The 26,619-nt window shown below is 33.2% G+C and overlaps 1 protein-coding gene across 1 annotated transcript in view; it reads left to right on the top strand.

The window, feature by feature from the left end:
- Positions 1-26,619, top strand: part of ST8SIA4 (ST8 alpha-N-acetyl-neuraminide alpha-2,8-sialyltransferase 4) — a 142,710-nt gene that overhangs the window by 24,350 nt on the left and 91,741 nt on the right. The window contains exon 3 of the mRNA XM_074282011.1: positions 11,637-11,894. Within this exon, the coding sequence (XP_074138112.1) occupies positions 11,637-11,894 (258 nt within the window). The remainder of the gene's footprint in view (positions 1-11,636; positions 11,895-26,619) is intronic.

Below are 26,619 nucleotides of genomic sequence, written 5' to 3' on the forward strand. Positions count from 1 at the left end.
TACACTCTGGCAGTTATAATATTGATTTAGTACACAGATTTAATATATTTTTGGTTATAAGAATATTTCAAATACTCAACTATTCATGTAATTAATTTTACCTATAAAAGAGTATTGCTGAAGAATTATGGTGGTGAGTGATTATTTCTTTCATATAATACGTAATTAGTATATTTAAAGTTTAGGATTATCAGGACTTTAGTTATAAACTGGATAACCTATGGGAAGAAGAAAGATTACTATTACAGAATAATGGTCACAACCTAAGTGACTTAATTATATTGAAAATTGGTAAGTTTTATCACTAGAGATCATTCAGTTTATATTCCCTTTATTAGTATAAGCCAATGTAATCCAATTCATACTAATCCTTTTTAACCAACAAACATTTATTAAGCCCTTTCTAGTTCAAAGAACTGTGCTAAGTTGTTGGAAACAACAACAAAAAAAATCAGTCCTAGTTCTCAATGAGATTATACTCTATTTGTTGGGAGGAGGGTGTTCAACATAAATGTATGATAATTTGAAGGAAAATTATTAAGGAAAATAACAAAGGACTAAATATCTAAGGAAACCACCTACTCTAGGAGACAGTGCCTGATCTAAGTCTGGAAGACCTAAGATTCCAATATGTGCTTGTAACAAAGGAGTTTATTCCAGACAGTACAAAAGGCATGTAAATAGGCATACATACATGTGGTAACGAATTGCAGAAGTGACAAGTAGGTCAGTTTTACTGTGACATTAGTATATGAGGGACATATGTTGCAGGAAGTCTGAAAACATAGGCTGGAGCCAAACTGTGAAGGGTTTTCAATGCAAAGATGGAAAGTTTGTGTTTTATGTTAAGTTTTGTGACATACTTTAGGGAAATTCTTTTGTCAGTAATAGTGCATCTGAATTGAAGGTGGAAGGATTTAAGAGTTTGAAGTTTAGAAGGTTGTTGTAGGGGGATCTTTGGTCCAAGCAAGAAGTGATGACGGTGCTTATAGGTGAAGAAGCTGAGGTTCAGAGAGCTTGTGACAAAATCACACATAGTTTAAGTGTCAGGAATATAATTAAAAACTAGGAGTCCCATGAAAGACTATGTGATCTATAAGAAACAATCAGCAGGATGATTTCAGAAAGGTACGGACAGACTTGAACTGATGGTATATTAAGTCAACAGAACCAAGAGAACTTTGTACACACCAACAACAAGATTGTTAGATCAGTTCTGATGTGCATGTCTCTTTTTAGCAGTGAGGTGATTCAGGCCACTTCCAGTGGTCTTGTGATGGAGAGAGCCATCTACTCCTGGAGAGAGGACTGTGGGGGCTGAGTGTGGATCACATAATATAATATTTTTATCTTTTTTGTGGTTGTTTGCTTGAATTTTGTTTTCTCCCTTTGATCATATTTAGAAAATAAAAAAAAAGATTTTTTTAAAAACCAAATTACATAATAAGCTTAACATGTAACTTTCAAAAATAAAAGAAACACTCTTTGATGTTGTGCAATGATTATTGGCTTTGGAGTAAGTTCAAGCTCAAGTCCATTTCTATCTATGTGACATTGGACAAGTTAATTAATCACTATAGATTTTAATTTCCCCATTTGTAAAATGGAGGGTTGAGTTAGAAGGATTCTGAGGTTTCTTCCAGCCTTAATTATCTTATTCCAATGTTCTATTTGGAGTCCATACTCAATTTAAAAAAAAAGCATTCATCATAGGACTCAATGTATTACATGCTCAGTCTATATATGAGTTATTTATCCTCTTAATTAGACACTTAACATTATACTGACTTGTGATCTTGTCAATATGAGTACTTCATCTAACACATTATAATCCATCCATCTATAATTTATTTTCCTTGGGGGTCTTTCTTCCTCTCTTTATATTATGTAGATCCCCATGGAGCAAATAGGTTGTTCATTGGTTATCTCTCCTTCTTGTTTTTTTTTAATTATTAATTTTTATTTACCAGATATATGCATGGGTAATTTTATAACATTTACAATTGCCAAACCCCTTGTTCCAATTTTTCCCCTCCCTCCCCCCCAGATGGCAGGTTTACCAATACATGTTAAATATGCTAGAGTATAAATTAAATATAATATATGTATACATGACCAAACAGTTGTTTCGCTTACAAAGAGAATACTTTGAAATAGTGTACAATTAGCCTGTGAAGGAAATACAAAATGCAGACAGACAAAATTAGAGGGACTGGAAATTCTGTTTAGTGGTTCATAATCATCTCCTAGAGTTCTTTTGCTGGGTGTAGCTGATTCAGTTCATTACTTATTTTTTTTTTTTTTTTTTTTTTTTTAAATTTTTTTTATTATATATATATATATATATTTTATAATATTATCCCTTGTATTCATTTTTCCAAATTACCCCCCCTCCCTTATTCCCTCCCCCCGACGACAGGCAATACCATACATTTTACATGTGTTACAATATAGTCTAAGTACAATACATGTGTGTGAATATCATTTTCTTGTTGCACAATAAACATTAGAATCCGAAGGTACATGCAACCTGGGCAGACAGATATTAGTGCTAACAATTTACATTCCCCTCCCAGTGTTTCTTCTCTGGGTGTATCTACCTCTGTCCATCATTGATCAACTGGAAGTGAGTTGGATCTTCTTTATGTTGAAGATTTCCACTTCCATCAGAATACATCCTCATACAGTATCGTTGTTGAAGTATACAGTGATCTTCTGGTTCTGCTCATTTCACTCAGCATCAGTTGATTTAAGTCTCTCCAACCCTCTCTGTATTCCTCCTGCTGGTCATTTCTTACTGAGCAATAATATTCCATAACTTTCATATACCACAATTTACCCAACCATTCTCCAACTGATGGACATCCATTCATCTTCCAGTTTCTAGCTACAACAAAAAGAGCTGCCACAAACATTTTGGCACATATATGTCTCTTTCCGCTCTTTAGTATTTCTTTGGGATATAATCCCAGTAGTAGCGCTGCTGGGTCAAAGGGTATGCACAGTTTGATAACTTTTTGGGCATAATTCCAGATTGCTCTCCAGAATGGCTGGATTCTTTCACAACTCCACCAGCAATGTATTAGTGTCCCAATTTCCCCACATCCCCTCCAACATTTGTCATTATTTGTTCCTGTCATCTTAGCCAATCTGACAGGTGTGTAGTGGTATCTCAGAGTGGTCTTAATTTGCATTTCTCTGATCAGTAGTGATTTGGAACACTCTTTCATGTGAGTGGATATAGTTTCAATTTCTTCCTCTGAGAATTGTCTGTTCATATCCTTTGACCATTTATCAATTGGAGAATGGTTTGGTTTCTTATAAATTATGGTCAGTTCTCTATATATTTTGGAAATGAGACCTTTGTCAGAACCTTTGTTTTTAAAAATATTTTCCCAATTTGTTACTTCCCTTCTAATCTTGTTTGCATTAGTATTATTTGTACAGAAACTTTTTAGTTTGATGTAATCAAAATCTTCTATTTTGTGATCAATAATGATCTCTAGTTCTCTTCTGGTCATAAATTCCTTCCTCCTCCACAAGTCTGAGAGGTAGATTATCCTCTGTTCCTCTAATCTATTTATTATCTCCCTCTTTATGCCTAAATCATGGACCCATTTTGATCTTATCTTGGTATATGGTGTTAAGTGTGGATCCATATCTAATTTCTGCCATACTAATTTCCAGTTTTCCCAACAGTTTTTTCCGAATAATGAATTTTTATCCCTAATGTTGGAATCTTTGGGTTTGTCAAAGATTAGATTGCTATAGATGTACCCTTTTTTGTCCTTTGTATCTAATCTGTTCCACTGATCTACCGGTCTATTTCTTAGCCAATACCAAATGGTTTTGGTGACTGCTGCTATATAATATAGCTTTAGATCAGGTACACTTAGACCACCTTCCTCTGAGTTTTTTTTCATTAGTTCCCTTGCAATTCTTGACCTTTTATTCTTCCATATGAATTTTGTTGTTATTTTTTCTAGGTCATTAAAATAGTTTCTTGGGAGTCTGATTGGTATAGCACTAAATAAATAGATTAGTTTGGGGAGTATTGTCATCTTTATTATATTCGCTCGGCCTATCCAAGAGCACTGAATGTCTTTCCAATTATTTAAATCTGATTTTATTTTTGTGGCAAGTGTTTTGTAATTTTTCTCATATAATTCCTGACTTTTCTTTGGTAGATGGATTCCCAAATATTTTATACTCTCAACATTTGTTTGGAATGGAATTTCTCTTTGTATCTCTTGCTGTTGCATTTTGTTAGTGATATATAAAAATGCCGAGGATTTATGTGGATTTATTTTGTATCCTGCCACTTTGCTGAAATTTTGAATTATTTCTAGTAGCTTTTTAGCAGAGTCTTTGGGGTTCTCTAAGTATACCATCATGTCATCTGCAAAAAGTGATAGTTTAATTTCCTCATTTCCTACTCTAATTCCTTGAATCTCTTTCTCGGCTCTTATTGCCGAGGCTAGCGTTTCTAGTACTATATTGAATAGTAATGGTGATAGTGGGCAACCTTGTTTCACTCCTGATCTTACTGGGAAAGGTTGCAGTTTATTTCTATTGCATATTATGCTTACTGACGGTCTTAAATATATACTCCTGATTATTCTAAGGAATAATCCATTTATTCCTATACTCTCAAGAGTTTTTAGTAGGAATGGATGTTGGATTTTGTCAAATGCTTTTTCTGCATCTATTGAGATGATCATATGGTTCTTATTAATTTGATTATTAATATGGTCAATTATATTAATAGTTTTCCTAATATTAAACCAGCCCTGCATTCCTGGAATAAATCCTACTTGATCATAGTGTATTATCTTGGAGATGATTTTCTGAAGTCTTTTTGCTAATATCTTATTTAAGATTTTAGCATCAATATTCATTAAGGAGATTGGTCTATAATTTTCTTTCTCAGTTTTCGATCTATCAGGTTTAGGTATCAGTACCATGTCTGTGTCATAAAAGGAATTTGGTAGGACTCCTTCATCCCCTATTTTTTCAAATAATTTATATAACATTGGGGCTAATTGTTCTTTAAATGTTTGGTAGAATTCACATGTGAATCCATCTGGCCCTGGGGATTTTTTCCTGGGGAGTTGATTAATAGCTTGTTCTATTTCTTTTTCTGAAATGGGACTATTTAAGCAATTTATCTCCTCCTCTGTTAATCTAGGGAGCCTATATTTTTGGAGGAAGTCATCCATTTCACTTAAGTTATCAAATTTATTGGCATAAAGTTGGGCAAAGTAACTCCTTATTATTTCTCTAATTTCCTCTTCATTGGTGGAAAGATCCCCCTTTTCATTTGTAAGACTAACAATTTGATTTTCCTCTTTCTTTTTTTTGATCAAATTTACCAAAGGTTTATCTATTTTATTGGCTTTTTCATAAAACCAACTCTTGGTTTTATTTATTAATTCAATAGTTTTTTTACTTTCAATTTTATTGATTTCTCCTTTTAATTTTTGTATTTCGAGTTTAATTTTTGGTTGGGGGTTTATAATTTGGTCTTTTTCTAGCCTTTTAAGTTGTAAGCCCAATTCGTTAATCTTCTCTTTCTCAATTTTCTTCAAATAAGCCTCTAAAGATATAAAATTTCCCCTTATTACTGCTTTAGCTGCATCCCAAAGATTTTGATATGATGTCTCATCATTATCATTATCTTGGGTGAAATTGTTAATTGTTTCTATAATTTGCTCTTTCACCCAGTCATTCTTTAAGATGAGATTATTCAGTTTCCAATTACTTTTTGGTCTATTTACCCCTAACTTTTTACTGAATGTAGCTTTTATTGCATTGTGATCTGAGAAGAAGGCATTTATTATTTCTGCCTTCCTACATTTAATTTTGAGATCTTTATGTCCTAGTATATGGTCAATTTTTGTATAGGATCCATGAACTGCTGAGAAGAAAGTATATTCCTTCCTATTGCCATTCAGTTTTCTCCAAAGGTCTATCATACCTAGTTTTTCTAATGTTCTATTTACTTTTTTAATTTCTTTCTTGTTTGTTTTGTGGTTTGATTTGTCTAAATCTGAGAGTGCAAGGTTGAGATCTCCCACTATTATAGTTTTACTGTCTATTTCTTCTTGCAGTTCTCTTAACTTTTCCTTTAGAAAGTTAGATGCTATACCACTTGGTGCATATATGTTTAGTATTGATATGGCTTCATTATTTATGCTACCTTTCAGCAGGATATAGTTTCCTTCCTTATCTTTTTTAACGAGATCTACTTCTGCTTTTGCTTGATCTGAGATAAGGATAGCTACCCCTGCTTTTTTGGCTTTACCTGAAGCATAATAGGCTCTGTTCCAACCTTTTACCTTTACTCTGTATGTATCTCCCTGCTTTAAGTGTGTTTCCTGTAGGCAACATATTGTAGGGTTCTGCTTTTTGATCCAATCTACTATCCGTCTCCGTTTGATGGGATCGTTCATCCCATTTACATTTACAGTTAAAATTACTAGTTCTGTATTTCCTGCCATCGTATTATCCCCAGATTATGCTTTTTTCCCTTGACCCCCCTGATCCCCCTCCCCGATATTTAATTTACAGACCCCCCTTGTGACGCGCAACCCTCCCTCTTTTTTTTTTTTTTTTTTTTTTTTTTTTTTTTAGGATCCCTCCCCCCTCCCTCTAAGTCCCTTCACTTATTCCCCTTTTCCTTTTCCCTTTTCCTCTCCCCCCTTTTAATGAGGTGAGAGAAAATTCTCTGAAAAACAAATATGTTAATTATTTACTCTTTGAGCCTCTTCTGATGAGAGTAAGATTCACACAATGATTCTCCCCCTCACTAAGTTCCCTCAGATATGGTGTATTTTCTATGTCTCTTCCTGGGATGTAGTTTCCCTCTTTTTATCACTCCTTCCCCTTTTTCTGAACCGACCTCCTTCCCTTTACTACACCCCCCTTTTTTTCTTTTATATCAGTAAAATCAAATTATCCTTGAGTATTTTTTATATACCCACAACAGAGTTACAGTTCTCAAGGGTTCTGTGTACCTTTTTCTGTTTCTCTTCAGTCTTGTGGATGTAGATCAAATTTTTTGTTTAAGTCTGGTTTTTTTCTTAGAAACATATAGAATTCCTCTGTTTCATTGAATGACCATCTTCTTCCGTGGAAAAAGATGCTAAACTTAGCTGGGTAGTTCATTCTTGGTTGCAGTCCTTGATCTTTTGCCTTACGGAATATCAGGTTCCAGGCCCTTCTATCTTTTAATGTGGAGGCAGCCAGATCTTGGGTGACCCTTATTGTGGCACCTTGGTATTTAAATTGTTTTTTTCTAGCTGCTTGCAGGATTTTCTCCTTTGTGTGGTAATTCTGCAGCTTAGCCACAATATTCCGTGGTGTTCTTTTTTTAGGGTCTATTTCAGAAGGAGTTCGATGAATTCTTTCCACATCTACTTTCCCTTCTGTTTCTATTATCTCTGGACAGTTCTCTTTGATAATTTCCTGTAAAATAGAATCTAGGCTCTTTTTTTGGTCATAGTTTTCTGGAAGTCCAATAATCCGCAGATTATCTCTCCTAGATCTATTTTCCAGGTCTATAGATTTTCCCAGTAAGTATTTGACGTTGTTCTCCAGCTTCTCATTTTTTTTGTTTTGTTTGACTGATTCTTGGGTTCTCTGTGAATCATTCATTTCTATTTGTTCCATCCTGACTTTTAAGGAGTTATTTTCTTCTTTCACAGTTTTTAGTTCTTTTTGTAAATGCCCAATTTCGTTTTTAAATGAATTATTTTGCTCTATTGAATTTTTTTCCATTTCCCTAATTTTTTTTTTTTGAGAATTATTTTCTTTTTCCAATTCAGAAATTCTATTTTCTTGAGACTTTTTTATCTTTTCCAATTCAGAAATCCTACTTTCCTGTGTTTTTTTAACCTTTTCTAATTCACTAATTTTGTTTCCCTGCATCTCCTGTGAATTCTTTATTTTTTCCAACTCCAATTTCAGGACGTTGTTATTCTCTATCATAACTTCCCTTTCCTTGCCCCATTTTTCTTCAATCTCCCTCAATTTCTTAAGAGCTTCTTCTAGGAGAGAGTTATGTGATGGGGGGCAGGAATCGTTCCCCTTTAGGTTGTTATCTTCTGAATCTTTGCTGTTAACTTCCTCGGGGTTGGATACCCGCTCTTTCTCTGTATAGAAGGAATCTATAGTTTTTCTAGCTTTTTTGCTCATACTTAAAAAATGTTTTGGGGTCTGTCCCTGGGGTAGGAAATTATTTACTTCTTTACCAGCTTCCTCCCAGACCGGATGGATGCAGCGGCCCCTGTGCCCGCGCTAAGAGAGAGCTCTGGGAGAGAGTTCCCCACCCCCTCCCTGGAAGTGCCTCAGAGGTGATTAGCACTGCTGTGCTTTGAGGGCGTAGAATAGTGAAGACAGCAAGAAGCTCAGCCTATGTGTCCGGGTGGGGAGTGGGTGTCTGCAGCAGGTGACGTAAGAAGCCCCTGCGCTCTAACTGGAAGTGTCTGCCAGAAACCGCGGTCCCTAGTTCAAAGGTTCCGCTTCTCTGGGACTTCCTGGAGCTGAGTTCCACTCCCTCCAGCTAAGCTAGGCAGTGTGTGTTGCCTTGGGCCGTATCCACCCACTTGTCAGTCTCTTAACTATTCTCAGGAGGTAGCTGAGGCCACACCCCCTGGTGCCGAGATCTGTGCCTGAGTCACCCCCAGGGTCGGGGGAAAATCTAATCTGAGTTTTAAAATATTTTGGCTTTCTCTTCTGAACTGCTAAATAATTAGCAGAGAAGAGCTAACAGCCTGTGCCAGATTCCTTTACCTCAGTGGCTTCTCTGATCCCAGAGCCCTTCCCAGCGCAATGGGCGCAGTGTGCCCCTACCCCACCGTCTGTGCTGGTCTTTCTTATTCCTCCCCTGAGAACTGACCTTTCCTGTTGAAACTCCAGATTCTCTTCAGCTGGTAAGTCGTGCTTCCAGTCCTTGTGGTATCTATCAGTCCTGAGCTAATTTTGAGACTTAATTTATCTAATTGGTTGTGAGGGAGTGAGGACGTTCACTGAGTCGTGTGTTTCTTCTCCGCCATCTTGGCTCCGCCTCCCAGTTCATTACTTATTGTTGAAGTATACAGCAAATCTCCTGGTCCTGCTCATCTCATTCAGCATTAGTTCATGTAAATCTCTCCAGGCCTTCTCCTTCTTGTTACATGACAAGTCAACTTGTAGATCTCTTTACATTTCCATGGTAAAGCATTTTCTCTATCAGTATCAAAAAATCAGATGAGAACAGCAGAACTTGACCAAATATACAGAGGAAGTTTTGGAAGGAAGTCAAACAATTTTGTTGATGTTAAAAGGTTAATTCTTAAGATCTCTGAGAATCATCACTATTCCGTCTTCCAACTCTCTTCTCAAAAAAGTATTTTGACTATATAAGATTATATAGATCAAAGCTGAGGAGTCTTTTTTCCCAAAAAATATACTCCATTTTACCATAATAGGTCCAATTTCATGGCAATTACTTTAGAGTTCATAAGAAAAAAATCCTTGGCTGTTTAAAATTTTTGAATTTATTCTTGCTTACTAATGCCATGCAGGAGGAAAGACATAATCAGATTCCCAAGATCATTAATTTCCTTTACATTTTATTGAATGGTTAAAAGGGCAGTTCAAATAATAGCTAGTATGTTATAGTTTCTTGCATTTTTTCAAAGCAATTTTTCATATATATTAGCTGTAAAATGGGGCTAATAATAGCACCTACTTTGTCACATTATGAGGATAAAATGAAATAAAGTTGGTAAAGTGCTTTCCAAATTATAAAGTCCTATAAAATGTAATTAATGCTGTTATTATGGTGGTTGTCATTATTAGCTCAACAGGAATTCACACAAATCTTTGAAGTTTTTCAGTAACAATAAATGTAAACCAAAAAAAAAAAAAAAGAAATAAGGAGAAAAAGAAGAAAGAAGAAAAGAACAAGAAGAAAAGGAGAAAGAACAAGAAAAGGAAGAAGGAGGAGAAGAATAAGAAGGAGGAAGAGGAGGAGGAGGTAGAGGAGGAGGAGGAGAAGAAGAAAAGGAAGAAGAAGAAGAAGAAGAAGAAGAAGAAGAAGAAGAAGAAGAAGAAGAAGAAGAAGAAGAAGAAGAAGAAGAAGAAGAAGAAGAAGAAGAAGAAGAAGAAGAAGAAGAAGAAGAAGAAGAAGAAACAACAACAACAACAACAACAACAACGTTTGAGGAAGATAGCTGACTTTCCCAAACTCATAGTGCTACTTAGTGCACAACTTCAACTCTCCTAGTCTCTCAGCACTATAGACAGCTATATGGACTTTCTGTTGCTTTTTATCTCACAAGCTATTGTAAAGGACTTAGAACTTGGAGGAAATATATTATTAAAGTTATAGTTAGCATTATTGTTAGCATTTCTGTTTTCCAGAACAAGACAACAAGGAAGACAAGAAGCCCCCTTTAAGTAAAAGAGAGAGAAGAGAGGACAAAAGGGGAAAAAAAAGAAAGAAAAAAAATTGAGTACAGGGTTGAAATCTCAAACTCTAATCAATAATTCCACATATGAGAGAAAATCTGGGATTCACCCATGCCCCCACACAAACTTTATGTGAGTGTGCATATGTGTATATCTGAGAAAGGGTCTGGGAGTGGATAGAAAAGAGTCCTTAGTCCATTAATGGGCAGAGAAGATGGAATACTAAGGGACTATTTCTGTTAGGGAGGTTACGGCCAGAGTTAAGATCAGGAGCATTCAGGGCTGAGCTTTTCTTCATCCCACAGTGGGAGGGACATGCCTTATTATAACTTCTTATTTTAGTGAATTATTCTTAACAACCTGGCCCTAACTCCTTCCACCTGTTAAAAGAGTGAAAGTGCCATCAGCATCTTTTACATTTTGGAGCCATTGAGCAAAGCATTGAATATCCACCTTTGTTATGTCTATGATTCTTACACACAAAGTACCATTATTCTTTCTTCTTGGTAGAACTCATGACAATATAGACTCTTCTAATCATGTAATATATAGACATAATAATGCATATATTTATACACATATATACATACATGTTTTAGTTCTCTAGCTGGACTTATAGTTTATTTTGCTTATCAGTTTTGACATAGTAATTTGTAAAAGTTCCAAATTTAGTTTTATTTACCTAAATAGTAATAATAAAAATCTAAATGCCTAGTGCAACCTTTAGCCTATTAAGACAAACTACTTAGCTTCTACTAATCTGATAGGTATTATGGCTTAGAAGGCAATTATGAATCAAGTTAACTAGCTTTTATCTTGTCCCAGTATTGATCAGGCATTGGAATAGATGCTTAAATTTATTCATTTGCTTAAATTTATTCATTCATCAAGTTTTTATTCAGTGTTTACTATGTGTATGTCACTGTTCTATGATATATGGGGGGTATAAAATGGATAAGACAGATTGTTATCAGGGGACTTAAAATGCACAGTGTTACTTTGATGATTAGGTTTATAGGAAAACTGCTTTTTAAAAAAAAACAAACAGTAAATGATATCACCAAATAATAATATAGTAACTATAATTAGCTCCTTCACATTGTATGATACTTACTTTTAAAAGTACAACAGCAGTGAATTGGATTTATTATCACTAATGTTTGTTTGTCTTTCAAATACAGGAAAAACATACTTCGCTTCCTGGATGCAGAAAGAGACATCTCTGTGGTCAAAAGCAGTTTTAAACCTGGAGATGTATTACATTATGTATTAGACAGGCGCCGTACCCTAAATGTTTCTCAGGAATTGCATAGCCTCCTTCCTGAAGTTTCGCCAATGAAAAATCGTCGATTTAAGACATGTGCAGTTGTTGGAAATTCTGGGATTCTGCTGGACAGTGGATGTGGAAAGGAGATTGACAGTCATGATTTTGTGATAAGGTGAGCTTTCATTACTTCCTTCAGATTATAATTTATTCTAAAATCAATTATCAAGAAAAGAGAAAACTGGTAAAAATTGGTTAGCCCAATGTCATTTTCAGGGATAATTAAGCTCATAGAGATATTTATCTTTTGCTCTATGGTGCTGAAATTTACATTTATTCTTATAGAGAATACTCTAATTATCTTGTCATTGAGAAGAGAGATGTTCCCAGCCGTGTTAGTGAGATTCAAATCATGTATTTTATTCTAAATTTATATTTTTTGTTGTTTAAAGATTTGATAGAATGTAGAGGAAAATGATTTTGTTCTGTAATGTTGTCTCCTCATTTTTTATTATAAGATGTTACATTATATATCTGTTATATTCAAATTATGAATAATATTAGGTAATGCTACAATAAAATGTCAGATCATAGGATCATAATTAAAAACGAAAGGAGACCTGAGATGCTGTCTTGTCTAATCCCTCATTTTACCAGTGGTAACTGAGGCTCAGAGAGGTTATTTAACTTTTCCAGTGTCAAATAGTTAAGCATCAGAAGTGGTATTTGAGACTGCATCCTCTCATTCTAAAGCCAATGGTATATAAGAAGCTATCCTCCTCTATCCTATGACAAATCATTTAGCTGAGGGCTGTGTGCATTAAATTTATCCTTGACATTTGGAGCCTAATTGCATTTATTTTACTTTATGCTGTTGTACATATTTGCTGCTGATTATGTCTTAGTCATTTGGGCTTAGGGCCATAAAAAGAAATATTTTTCCCAATTGATGAGTTAGATAATTGAAAATAATTGATTAAAAAAGCACTAGTAAAACTGGCATAAAAATCATATTAGAGGTATTGGTAGTATTAAGTTTCAATTGCCATGACAAAGCACTAAGGCATGGACCTTGTCAGAGTCATATGTCAAATAGAAATTCCCAGGTTAATGAAGATTGGTGGAAAGAGTACTGGTCTCAGAGGAAAGGATTTTGGGTTCCATCCTGATATAGACTAGTTGTGTGACAATGAATGGGCAAGTCATTTATTCTCTGAGCTTCAGTTTCTTTGAAAAATGAAGGTTATCATAGTAGTATCATATATCTCATGGGACTTGCTTTAAAGAAGCTTTTTATAAACATTAAATTTCAAGCCAAATATAAAAGTGAGTTATTATTTTGTAAATAGATAGGAAATTTGGTCTAGCTTGTTGTGAATTTCCATGGCCATTTTTAACTCTTCATGTATTGAAGTATAGTCTATAGATTCAAATTCATATCTTTAAAATTCATTATGATGTATAAAAATTAGAAGTTATTTTTGGTATACTAGTTGCTGATAAATGGATACTAAATATGATTTTAAGCCCATTTTCCTATAGGAAAATTATCAATAATAATTTTCTAAAATTCTTAAGAAAGTTACCAACATATTTGTAATTTGAGGATTTACACTAAACTTCAACTTTTACCTGTCAATTCCACCTTAAAAGAGGATATCCTGTAAAGTCTCAGATGTGGTGCCCAGCTATGGTGGCAAGGCTCTAATTCCAGATTTTATAATCACTTTTTTTTTTAAGTTGCACAGAGGAGGAAGATATGAATTATAGCTTTGACTTTTATTATGGCCAAGTCATTCATTAGCAATTAATCTTAAAACAAGTAATTGTACTATTGATTTGCTATTTTAAAATATAATTTATATATATTTATATACATATAAATATATATGACATGTATATATGTAATATTATATATTATATATATATATATAATATATAATTTTTATTGCAAACACCAGAAAGAAAAGAGAGTGGAATAAGTTCTTACAGATAGATAACTAGACAGTAGAAAACAGAACCCTGGACTTTCAAAAGGGAGCAAAAGTCTTAAGATTATAAAGAAGGTATAATACCAGGTTGAATGAAAGTTTGGAAATAAAAAGCATATTCAGACCCAGTCTGAAGACAGTGCTCTAAAAAAGAACAAATTAAAACTAATTCAAATTGAGAACTAGGATAAGTGGATGATATCCTAGCTCTCTGGTTATCCTTCAGCTCTTAATTGCTAAAATATTAATTCAATCAATTATAGCTCAGCTTCACCTGGAATCTGGTACCAAATCTTAACTTAATATGTGATAAAGAGATCTAAGACAATAGGTGCCCTATTCTAGCCTTAGTACTTTTGTTCTTCCATGACTGATTTCAGAATTATACCCTAGATTATAAATAACTGAGCTCCTGATTTGTTTCATTCAGTCCTACAGGTGGCTATATTTCTTATATGCTACCAAGAAACACAGGTCTTTCAGAGTTGGACAAGACCTCATTGATTATGAAGTACAACCTATACTAGAATAAATAATACCCCCTACAAGATAATTGATAAGTTGCCATCCAGTCATTGATTAAAGATCTCAAAGGAGGGAGAGCCCACTATCCTCTGGGGTAGCCCATTTAATTTTATTTTTATTTTATTTATTACATTTTTTGCTCAGGCAATTGGGGTTATGCGACTTACCCAGGGTCACAACAGCCAGAAAGTGTTAAGTGTCTGAGATCAGATTTGAACTCAGATCCTCCTGACTTCAGGGTTGGTGCTCTATCTTCTGTGCCACCCTGCAATTTAATTGCCTTGCCTTGCCAATTTAACCTGCCAATTTAATTTTGAATGGCTCTAGTTCTTAGAAAGTTTTTATTTAAATTTGTCTATTTACAACTTCCATCTTTGCTACTAATTCTGTGTTCTGGTGTCAAAAAAAAAATATTTATCCCTCTTTTACTTGCCTTGAGGGAAAGACTTCAAGATATTTATCTTGTTCCCAGGAGTTTTCTCTTTACAAATTCCTTCATCTCTCCTTGTATATTATGAACTTGAGGCCTTTTAAAATTTTGGTTGCCCTCTTCCAGGTATTCTCCAGTCCTTAATATGTTGTTCCTCAAATTGAATGTTCCAAAGGTGGTTTAACCAGAAAGGGTATAGCAAGTCAATAGGGAGGACACTGGACTTGGATTCAAGATGATCAGATCTCAAATATGTATTACTTATGTGATCTTGAGCAAATCAATATATTATTTTTATGCTTCAATTTCCTTATCTACACCATGAAAGTGGGTGGGGTGGGTAGACGTGAGACTCTTTTAAGTTATTTTGTAGCTCAAAATCTTGAGCTTATGATGTTAGTTCTCTAGTGACTGAGTGTGCTTACTAAGACTTCAATACCAGGGTAGGTTTTCCTATGCCTATGTCCAATTTTCTCATGACAAGGTTCTTACTATCTGCAGCAAGGTTATTTCTATAAATGTTGTCTGCCACTTGAATCTCTGCTATTTTCACTATTTTGAACTCTGCTTATCTCTGCTTGGACACACACCCCTAAGTTTTATAATTAGAACAATGACAAGCAATATTCATATCCTGCCTATCTTTTCCTTCTGAGGATAATATCTTGGTTGTAGATCGAATTTCTGGGCTCATACTCCTATATAGCTGTCTCCAGGGAGAAAAAAAAGTAGATGTCAGGCATCCTTGTTTAGATTCCTGGCATTCTCCAGACATTGTAAGTCTTCCTGTGTTTATTTGAATTTAATTACATTTTGATTTTTAGATGTTGACTCTGTCTTAAAAACTGGATAGTATATGGGATACCTAGTGTATAGTGAAACAATGACTTTTATTTTAGAAATGTTGACTTTGAGAGGATGATGATTCATAAAGTATTTTAAGGTTTGCAAACTTTATCCTCAAAACTCTAAAAGTTTAATGCTAGAAGAAATTACAAGGAACCATTGAAGTTGTCTAATAGGCAGCGGGCTATATATGTAATGCATGGCTAGCGTTAAATGTGTTCAAAACTGAACTCATTTCCTTTCTTCCAAAATTTAACCCTGTTTTAAACTACCCTATTTCTGCCAAGGAAATTATCATCCAGGTTCAAAACCTCAGTGCTATCCTTGACTTTTTGGGGGTCTTCAACCAGACTAGATGACTAAACTTAATTCACATTATTCTGCCATAAACTGTTCAACTAATCCAGCCTTCCTCATGTGATTCTGACATGACATTGTTTTCTGCATCTGTACCTTTGTACTAATCATTCCCCTCACCTGCAGTGCATTCTCTCTTCTCCCCTATACCTTAGAACCCCTAGTTTTCTTCAAGATTCAGTTCAAATGAGAATCTAAAACTTTCCTAAGGCCTCTTTGATGTCCCTGTGCAGTTTGGGGTTCAATATTTTAAGAAGAATGTTGATAAGCTGTACAATATATCCAGAGGAAGGTAGCCACTATGTCATATGAGGATTAATTAAAGAAACCAGGGATATTTAAAGAAAACTTGGGATTTAGGAAGGGAGCTTGAGGGTGATATAATAACATCAAGTCTTTGAAGAGATGTCATGTGGAATAGGAATTAGACTTGTTTTATGCCTAGGATGCAGAACAAAGAACAATGGGTAAGAATTACAAGAGGCAAATTTTAGTTTGATATTAGGAAGAAAAAAAACACAACAAATAAACTAGAAAACAATACTTCACTTAGAAATTGAATGGGATTTTTTGAGAGGTGATAGGGCTTGCCTTCCTTGGTCTTTAAATAGAGGATGGACAAAAACTTGTTGAGTGTTAAAGTGAAGATTATTTTAATAGTTTGGATTAAATGAATACTAAGCTCCCTTCTAATTCTGAGATTCTATGATTCTGTGAAAGCCTTCCTTGAATCTTCTTTTTGGCAATATTTCATACCTCCACCTCATTCACCTTTTTATGGTGCCTGTGTATGTGCACACGTGTTTGTATGTAGATGTGTGCGTCTTACTTCTATATTGTAAATTTTTTGAGGAGAGGGATTGTTTTTGTTTTTGTCTTTTTATCTTCCTGAGTGTCTATTTAGGACAGTGCCTGACACAATTTCTCAATAAAAGTTTTTGATTAATTAAAGAATGAATAGGGACAGATAAATACATAGATAGATGAAGAGACATAGGTACAATACATCAATCTATCTGCATCAGCCTACCTATTGATTTTATATAGATGTGAATCTATATAGCTGTTGATATCTATGTAGATATAAAGATATGGTAGATATAAATATGGATTTCTATGGACATATATATATATATATATATATATATATATATATATATATATTTATAAACACATACAGCGACTGAGAGAAACAGAGAGAGAGAGAGAGAGAGAGAGAGAGAGAGAGAGAGAGAGAGAGACATAGAGAGGAATCTATATGGATTTCTAAATATAGATGTATTTATCCCTTGTCACTATTCAAGTACATATATGTATATATGTGTATATATATATATATATATATATATATATATATATATATATATACATATACATATATATATGTGAAACACAATGTATATGTTCAATAGAATATAAGCTCATCCTGAGTAGTTATTTTTATTTTTATCTTCATATTCTTAGTACCTGCAATGAAGTCTAAAACTCAGTAAGTGCTTAATGAATGCTTGTTGCCTGATATATAGAGCTGGCAGTCATTTTTGGATAAAAATGATAGCTTTGTCCATGGTATCTGATGAAATCGTCAGAAGATGTATAAATAAAAAAGATGAAAGTCTGAACATGTAGAGAGAACTTAAATTTGTGGTTAAGAGGTAGGACAAAAATAATGACCTAATAAAGGAGACAGAAAAGAAGCAGTCAGAAAAGTAATAGGAGAATCATAAGACATGAAATATGATAACTCATGGAGGGAACACTGTTCAAAAAGTCAATATTGCAGAGTAGTTAGTATTGCAGAATCTAAAGTAATATATATATAGAGAGAGATCAAGCAGAATGAGGTTTGAGAAAGTACCAGTGGATTGGGTAATGAAGTGATCACAATAAACTTTGAACATAGAGGTTTTCATTAAATTGATCAGAAGTCAAATGGCAAGAGGCTAAAGCCTAAGTGAGAAAGAGAAAAAGCAGAAACTAGAATTTGACTTGGAAAAGGAGAGGAAATATACTGACTTGTATTCACTAATTTATCAATTGAACATATCCTTAATGAAAGGTTGCGTGTGATTTTTTAAATGAGGAGACCATTAAGTGACAATAAAGGTGACAACTAATGAAACTTAGAAAATAACATTTTATTGTAAATAAAAAGTGCCTGAACATAAAATATGGATATTTGTGACTACTAATTTGCTTTCTTATTTAATTTTTTTATGTTGCTAAAATACTTGCTATTACTTTCCCTGGTCAGAGCTAATCGGAATATGGACTTCCTGTTACATATAGACAATTTTGGATAAGGACAGAGCTAGTGACATAAAAGAGAAATACTAAAATTCTTGAGGAACCACATTTTAGTCTCTTCTGAACCAGGAGTTAAGTAAGGATATTTTTTGATCTGTGATCTCATGTATCAGTTTGTAATCGAAATGATCTAAATTCATTTTGAATTTAAGTCCTTTGTAAGTAATGACTGCTTTATTCTTTGCATTTTACTATGTCTTCTGGTACAAAATAGGTTCCTAAAAATAGTTGCTGATTTATTGATTTAACTTAGCTCTTTGGGATTTAGTGGGCAATAATAAACTTTATTTTTATGGGATGAATTCTTTTTTATGACTTAAATTCAGTTAAATTCAATTAAATAATATTTATTAAATACCTAATAGGAGATTAAACTTAGCATGCTCTGAGAGAAAAACTAGAAATAATGACTGGATGTTGCAGAAAAACATTTAGATAGATAGTCACTAGATAGATAATTTATTATTTTAAAAATAATAATAGCTTTTTATTTTTCAAAATACATGCAAAAATAGTTTTCAATATTTACCTTTGCAAAACCTTGTGTTCCCAAGTTTTCTCCCTCTCTCCCCTTTTCCTTTCCTTCCTAGATAGTAAATAATCTAACAAGGAAAATATGTGCAATTCTTCTAAACATATTTCCACATTTATCATGCTGCACAAGAAAAATCAGATCAAAAGTGAAAAAAAAAACATGAGAAAGCAAAAAACAAGTAAATAAACAACAACAAAAGGTGAAAATATTATACTGTGATCCATGTTTAGTCTCCATAGTCTTATCTCTGATTACAATGGCTCTTTCCATTACCAGTCTACTGGAATTGCTTTGAAAGATAGAAAATTTATTAAATACTTATTCTGTGCCAGGAATTTGTAAAGTACTGAGTATACTGCTTTCCTTTAATTGGTAAACATAGCATATAAAGGGTAAATGAAACTAAGCCTCAAAGTGGGATAGGTAAAGTGTGGCAGGTGAAAATCAGAGGGAGAGTCTAATTTGTAGTAAAAAGAAAGCATGGGTAATGACCTTCTTAAAATGTTTGTCCCATGGAAGGAACACCTCAGTTAAGAAGATGATTTCAGGACAGAAAATTCTACTGGGTGATAGTACCTCAGATGAGAAGAAGGAAGAGGACAATGGAAGTAGATTCTAGTTATGAGTGAAGTGAAATATGTCTGAGATTTTTCAATCAACCAAGATATAAACAGGTTTGTATATGTTTCAATAAAGTGAGCACTTACACTGATGAAATCACCTGTTCTATTTGAGTTGGAAGAAGCCAGAAGTAGAATCTTAATTTTTGGTGGGGTGAAAATAGTTGGAAAATATTTAGAAAATTTGGTATTGATAAAGAGAAAACATTACTCAAAAATGGAATTGGTTCACTTCCAAGCAAAAGTGGAATGACCACTTGTCTCATATATTTTATGAGTTAGCTTAGATGGATTTTGAAGTTCCATCCAACTGAAACAATTTAACTTTATGATACCACTTGCCAGACATTGTGACTACAAACACACAAAAAAGATATTTTCTGTGTCCAATAAATTCTTAGATATTGTTAAAAGATAAAAATACTCGGACCAGTAAATGCAAAATCATTTCAAAAAGACACCAAGAACTCCTTGAAATGAATTGACAAGAAGCATAGCTGAGAAAAGAGGCTATTTTAGAATCCCGAGGGACATTGTATACAAAGGATTTGATTTCAGATCTTGGTCCTGACTTTGTTTTGTGTCCTTGAGAAAGTTATTTCATCTTTTTTTTTTCTGGGCCTCAATTTTCTTGTCTGTCAAATGGGAATATATGTGGAATAAATGGTATCTAAAATCACTTCCATCTTTATATGATTTTAGAAGGAAGATGAATGTCATAGAGCAAAAATAACAAGTGTACCAGTTTGGCCAGAATATGGAAGATGAAACAGAGAAATAGTATGGTATGACAGGACATAGTTTGATTGTGAAACATTTAAATATCAAACAGGGAAGTTTACATCTTAACCTTCTGGAAATAGTGGGAATACTTCATAGCTTCTCAAATAGGGAAGTAATGTTGTCAGACCATCGTTTTAAGTATATAAATATTTTTAAGTATATAAGTTTGACAGCTTTGTTAAGGATAGACTAATGAAGGAAAAAACTTGAAGAAGGTTATTACGGCATTTCAAGCTTGAGGTTATTATAGTTGTCCAGAATAATTATAGTTTGAAATGAAGGTGCCAGTCATTTAAATTGAAAAAAAAATTGGGTGAGATATTACTTATATATTGAAATGTTCCCAATTATAAAACCTGGAGTTGGGGTGAAGAAGCAGACTGTTGGCCAGGTACACAAGCTACAGGATGATAACCTTTGGGCTGGTAGAAAATTGACATCAGAAACAGGATTAATGAATGTTGAGTGAACCTGTGGGAAGAAGAATTTGTTGGCTGGTGATAACAAAGAATTGTTCTGAATAAGGCAAGAGCAATAAGCAATAAGGCAATGCTGTGTGTGTGTGTGTGTGTGTGTATGTGTGTGTGTGTGCGTGTGTGTGTGTGTGTGTGTGTTTAGAGACAGATAAGAAGGAGATACTTGTTAGAAGAGACATCTAGTATTGTAAAGGGTCACCAGGAATTCAGATCCCTCTTTGAGTAACCAAGTTCTCATAGGTGGAGGAATAGTCAGAAGACAGAAGGGTAATTAGAGAAATAAGGCTAATGTAAAGGGCACTTTTTAAACAGTAAAATAGGATACACAATAATAATAGAGTTAAGTTCAGAATAAGGTTTCAAGGATATAAGGCTGAAGTATATGGAAATTAGGACTCAGAAAGTGATAGTTGGGTATAGAGCTGTCATTTAGCCATCCTTCAATAACAAATCACAGATAATTCAAGAGGAGGATTGTTAAAAAAAATCCACATTAATGATCATTTTGGAAACTTTAACCCATTCTGTTTCAGTGCCATTTCTCTCATCTTAGCCAACTTGGTAGATTCTTTGCTCCTGGGGACTTCCTGTATTCATTCTATACTTAGTAGGGATACCCACTTGCCTTAGCTCTTGAAGATCAGAACATTTAGCAATCTACCAGCTCTATATCTGTATCTTAGTAATGGGAATTATAGCTATGCACCACCAACCCAGCCCCGAACTCTGATTTTAAGTCTGCTCACCAAATGTTCTATGACCAGCTTTTCTTTATTTGTAATTATAAATTTTCCATTATATGATTTTGGGAGAGGAATCCCCATGAAGATTTGGAGACTGTCACCTAAATCCCATTTTCACTTCTGGTTTGCTCTTTCTAATTCTGTTAACTTTCAAATTAGAGTACAGTACCTGCCAGAAACACATTACACAATATCCTAAGTTTAAATTCAGCAACTCTTAGCAAAAAGTGAGTAAGGGCTCAGTTAACCCAAATAAACAGATAAAGAAGTCTTTTTCTCTTGAGGGTTCTGTAATGCTGAATGATCATGCTAATGAATTCATGTAGTTACATTCATGAAATCATATGCATTTTAAAAAAATCTTAAAATAATTTTCATTATTAATTTATTTAATAATTTTAAAAATTTCCACGGCTATCAATCTTGGACATACAAAAAATAGTAAATAATTTTATTGAAAAGCTGAGTTTTGTTGTAGATAGTATATTAACCAACTGTTCTTCATCTGTAGATCTTTAATCCTAGATGCAAACAAACAAAGAAAAAACATTAATAGTTCTCTGAAGTTTAATGAGTTGCCAATCCTATCAATTCTATCTTCCCAGTGGTTTCCTATCTTCCGTCTATGCTTCTACCACTGTGTGTACATGTACATGTACATGTGTATGTGTGTATGCATGCATATGTGAAGATTATGGGATAAGAGCTTTTTCACTTGTTGCCAATTTTTTAAACATTTCTTTTGATTGATTTCACTTACCAAGAAAATCCTGAGCACCAACAACAAAATTCAAACCAATGAACTTTTCCATTTGATACTAGATCTACATTAATATCACAGCTGAATAATAATGAGCCCTATTTTCCTATAACCTAAGTTCAGGCTTGATTGTAAGTTATCCTTGGAGTGGAAGCAATATAAACAACCATGAGGAATATTGTTGTAGTTACATTAAATATGTAAATTTAGGAGAACAGAAGAAGGTATGTATATGGCTTTGTTTCTTTGTTAGTTTTTCCATCCTAAGGTTTTGCTTATATTGTTAGTAGATGTAAACTATAATTCAAGGTAGTTTAAATATAGGAAGTATATTTCCAGTCTGAAAAATGAGTTCATGGAGTTTGTGGAAAGATGCAGCTTTCTAGATTGTCTTATAAATGGCTCTCACTCACTCTTATTGGGTATCTACTAATATGCAGATTTGACTATATCTGGTAGTTATTTTTTGCCCTGCAAGTCATCAAGAGCAATAGCATTTAGGTTTATGTACTATGAACTGACTTTTTAATTTTCAGGTTTGTGACTTAAAGACCTCTAATAATTTCAGAGCATATAAGTTTAAAAGCTCTTAATTTTTCTGTCTCAAAATTAACTGTTACATACTTTGTGTACCAAATAGTAAACACCCTTGCTATTACTTCAATAGAAAATAGACTTTCTTTAATTCTCTGCCTTCCTTTCCCTTTGCAGGAAAAAAAAACTCTGTTTTCTGCATAACTGCAAAAGAAATACAACTTCTTTTCCCACTTTATCATGCTTGGATACTGGCTCAAACTATTAGAATATTTCTTCCCTCTTCAGATTGTTAAAAAAAAATCTAGATCTCCCATTTACTTTATCACATTATAACATATTTCCATGATTTTTTTTCTAAGAACATAAACTTTTTGAGAACAGGAACTTATTCTTTTTCATGGATGCTTAACTCTAGGCCCTCATAGTATTTGCACATTCGTTGGTACTGAATGAATATTTGTTAGGTTGTAGTAACTTCAATAACTTTTAAAAATGAATCTCTCACTTTCCTAAATCTCTATAAAGTTATGTATGGGTTTATTACTATAACTTGTACTGTTATGTTTACATTTGTGTCTTACCCATTTCCTATGCTAGATTGTGAGTTTATTGAAGGCTGTTTCCATGTCTTTTTCATACCCTATACTTAAGTAGATTGTATCCATTACATCCTTATATCTTATACTTAAATGAAATGAATGGCCATCTATGATATTCATATTCAACTCCAATCATTTAGAAATTCTATTAAAGTTGAATAGTAATTTTATAAATAATATATAATTGTTAACAGGATAACTTTCAACATTGATTAGATTTCTAATTTGATCTTTATTTCTTTATTATATATTTTGAAGTCATGAATAAATGGCTTTTGTGCAGAAAAATGCCTTAGAATTACTAGACAGGATATGATATTACAAATGACTACACTATGGAGTGGAGGATAGAGGGGAAAGAAATCAAATGAGTGATTTTGCTTCTTTTATATATGACTTTATGAAATATTTTATGATATGAATTTCAAAGAATTTTAAAACCCACTGAAAATTATACATTTTCCATATATTAATGTGCATGCACGCATCCATCTATACATACAAATAAACACACAAGTCACTCATTTACTTTCATGAAGAAAATAATATCTTTTCTGTAAATACTGAACTGAGCCATTTCTTTCTTGAGCATGTTCTTCATTGGAGATTTTTGGGCAGGGACTCTGTGGAGCACCTTACCAGATAGGAGAAAATAATCAATATTTCAAATGATTTAAAAGAATGTGTAAATCAATTAAAGCCAAACCTTGATTATACAAATCAATATATGTAAGTAAAATTCATTTTGAAAATCAAAGTATTGGATTAGTATATGTATTTATGCTGGAAAAATAGACATAAGAAAAATATAGGCTTGTTTTTGATATAGATATGAGTTCAAATAATATTAAATTCATTCTTTGTGATTAAAAATAATTGGCATGCTTGCCCTTTGAGAAACCTGGTATATAATTCTTCAGTTAGTAAATGTCTCAAATCACTGGAGGAAGAATCAGTTTTGGGGAAATGACAGAAAACAGTAGTTTGGTTTGATAAGCATTAGAATTAAAAATATTGTATACTTCTTATCATGCTGCTGTCTTTAAGAGTAAGAAGCAATAATATCAAAGTACTTCAGGAGTTCAGTTCTAGAGGGGCAAAGTTTAAAAATATTTTAATCTTCCATACGCATGCCTTTTGTGTTTGTGCTATCTAACAGCTGGGAGATAAGAACATTGTTGATTGGAACCATGCTATTCCCAGCAGTTGGAAAGTAATAATTTCATTTTCTTATTTCTTACAACAGTGAGTTCTCTCTCCACAGGGTGACATCTGTGATGGTTAAAAGGCCTTAAATATTACCTTACTAAGGTGCTTAGTGATGAGATTTGTTGCTGTGTTCTGGAGAGTCAGCATTTAGATGCCAGGATATGTGCATATGTGTACAGATGCCTGGAAATACATATATAAATACTGGCTGGTATATCTATATCTATATATAGATATATGTGCATATCTTAACATGTGATTAATATTTTATGTTTATATATGTACGCATATACCTGCATGTACAGGTACAAACATGCATACTTATGTAGCCATTTTTAAGGATTGTGTTTTCATTTTTGTTATTCATCTCTATTTCTCTTTTCTTTCTTTACCTTACTCTGAAACTAGCATTAACAAATTTGTCAATTTTAGATGAAGTTCATTCAGTTCAAGACATAAGGTATACATTAATTTATTATTTAGTAGAGCTCATAATCTAAATTTTAAGTTGTTTGATTCCATACTTCAATTGAAATCATTCATAGAAACATAAAAGAAGAAATTAAGCAAGAGTGGGAACAACATTAAGTTTTGAAGACTAGAAGTAATACTGAGGATCTGGCATCAGATGATTGTAGAAGGGGATAGAGGAAAAATTTCAGTAATGGAAGAGAAGAATGAAGGAGACCAGAAATATGTAAATCCTATCCAAAATTTCCAGAATATTTTATATATGGGCAAACAACTAGCTTAGCTTTTTATTGACTACATATTGGCCAATATTTTCTATTTCTAGGTCTCATTAATTTAATATATAGGGAAAGAAGCAAAGAACAGCCTCAACATGTCTTCATTTAACTTCACTAAAAATGAAGTGAGAGGATCTAATAACTGGATAAAGCTATTTACAAAGATTTCATTATGAAGTACACAATTGGTGCTTAATACATGTTTCATTATTGAATCATATGGAGAGTAGATTCCAAAGTAATGGAATGCAACTGAGACTACAAGTGGAGGGGAACTAATATGTAATTAGATATTATGTGAAAGTGTTTTTTAAACTATATAAGGCTCTGAGCAAATATAAGGCTATACAGTCTTTTTATAATAAGACATTGTTTCTCCTTCTTTTTGTACTCCTCCTAGTTTAGGCTTTAAATGTCTTACTGATCCTCATAGTTTTATAAATCAATATTGATCATGGTTTCCAACCTTCTTTTTCTATAATATTATACAAAGAATCCATATTTTAGACTGGTACTTGCCATTTCTTTCTGCTTTGTGGTTGTTAGTATAGGTTGTTCCAAGATTTCTTTGATAAACTTGTTATGACATTTGATTTTTCATCAAAGTTCCTGGAAGTTGTGATAGTTTGTGTCAAAATTTCTTCTCTGATAAATTTATTATTTTTGGCTTCAATAGCATATTAAAAATAGGACATATAAGAATTGCCTCAATTGCATTTAAAGTTTTTTCTTTGTTATTTTTATTCCCCTGACTTTTTTTCCCCGAGTGAGTTGGTGATCTGACTACATCAAAAACTTATTCATTTTACATCTAATTTTTTCTTATATAGCCTATGATTTTGTTGGTATAAAGCATTTCTCCTTGTGCATACTTTCTCCACCAAAGCAGAGCAGAGTATCCTTTAAGTTATGTTAAACAATTGGTCTAATGCACTATAGTAGATGCCAGAGGCTGAATTTCAATCAGGTCATCTTGACTTAAGGATCGTGTATTTTCTATAATATGCTATTCCTGACATATTACATTTTATCTCTTTTTATATGCTAACATATTCTTTTCTGCTTTTGATGCTGTTCATATTTCACCATGTCTTGTTTAAAAAAAAAAAAAAAATATATATATATATATATATATATATATATACACATATATATATGTGTGTGTGTGTATACTCATACACAGATACATATCCCTATCTATGTATGTGTGCATACATATATATACATATACACATATATAATTTTATATGTATATGAATATCATGATGTAGAACCATGAGACTTCTGTGTGATCTGCAAAACTTCTGCTTTTCTCATTACTTATTCCAGAAAAGAACATTTTATTTGAAGCCAGAAGATCTAGGTTTAAAGCTCCCTCAAAACTAATTATGTTCAGATCTGGGGAAGCCCAGTACTTTTTAATCATGTGGAGA

Source organism: Sminthopsis crassicaudata, chromosome 1 (genome assembly GCF_048593235.1).
Source record: "Sminthopsis crassicaudata isolate SCR6 chromosome 1, ASM4859323v1, whole genome shotgun sequence".
Lineage (NCBI taxonomy): Eukaryota > Metazoa > Chordata > Mammalia > Dasyuromorphia > Dasyuridae > Sminthopsis > Sminthopsis crassicaudata.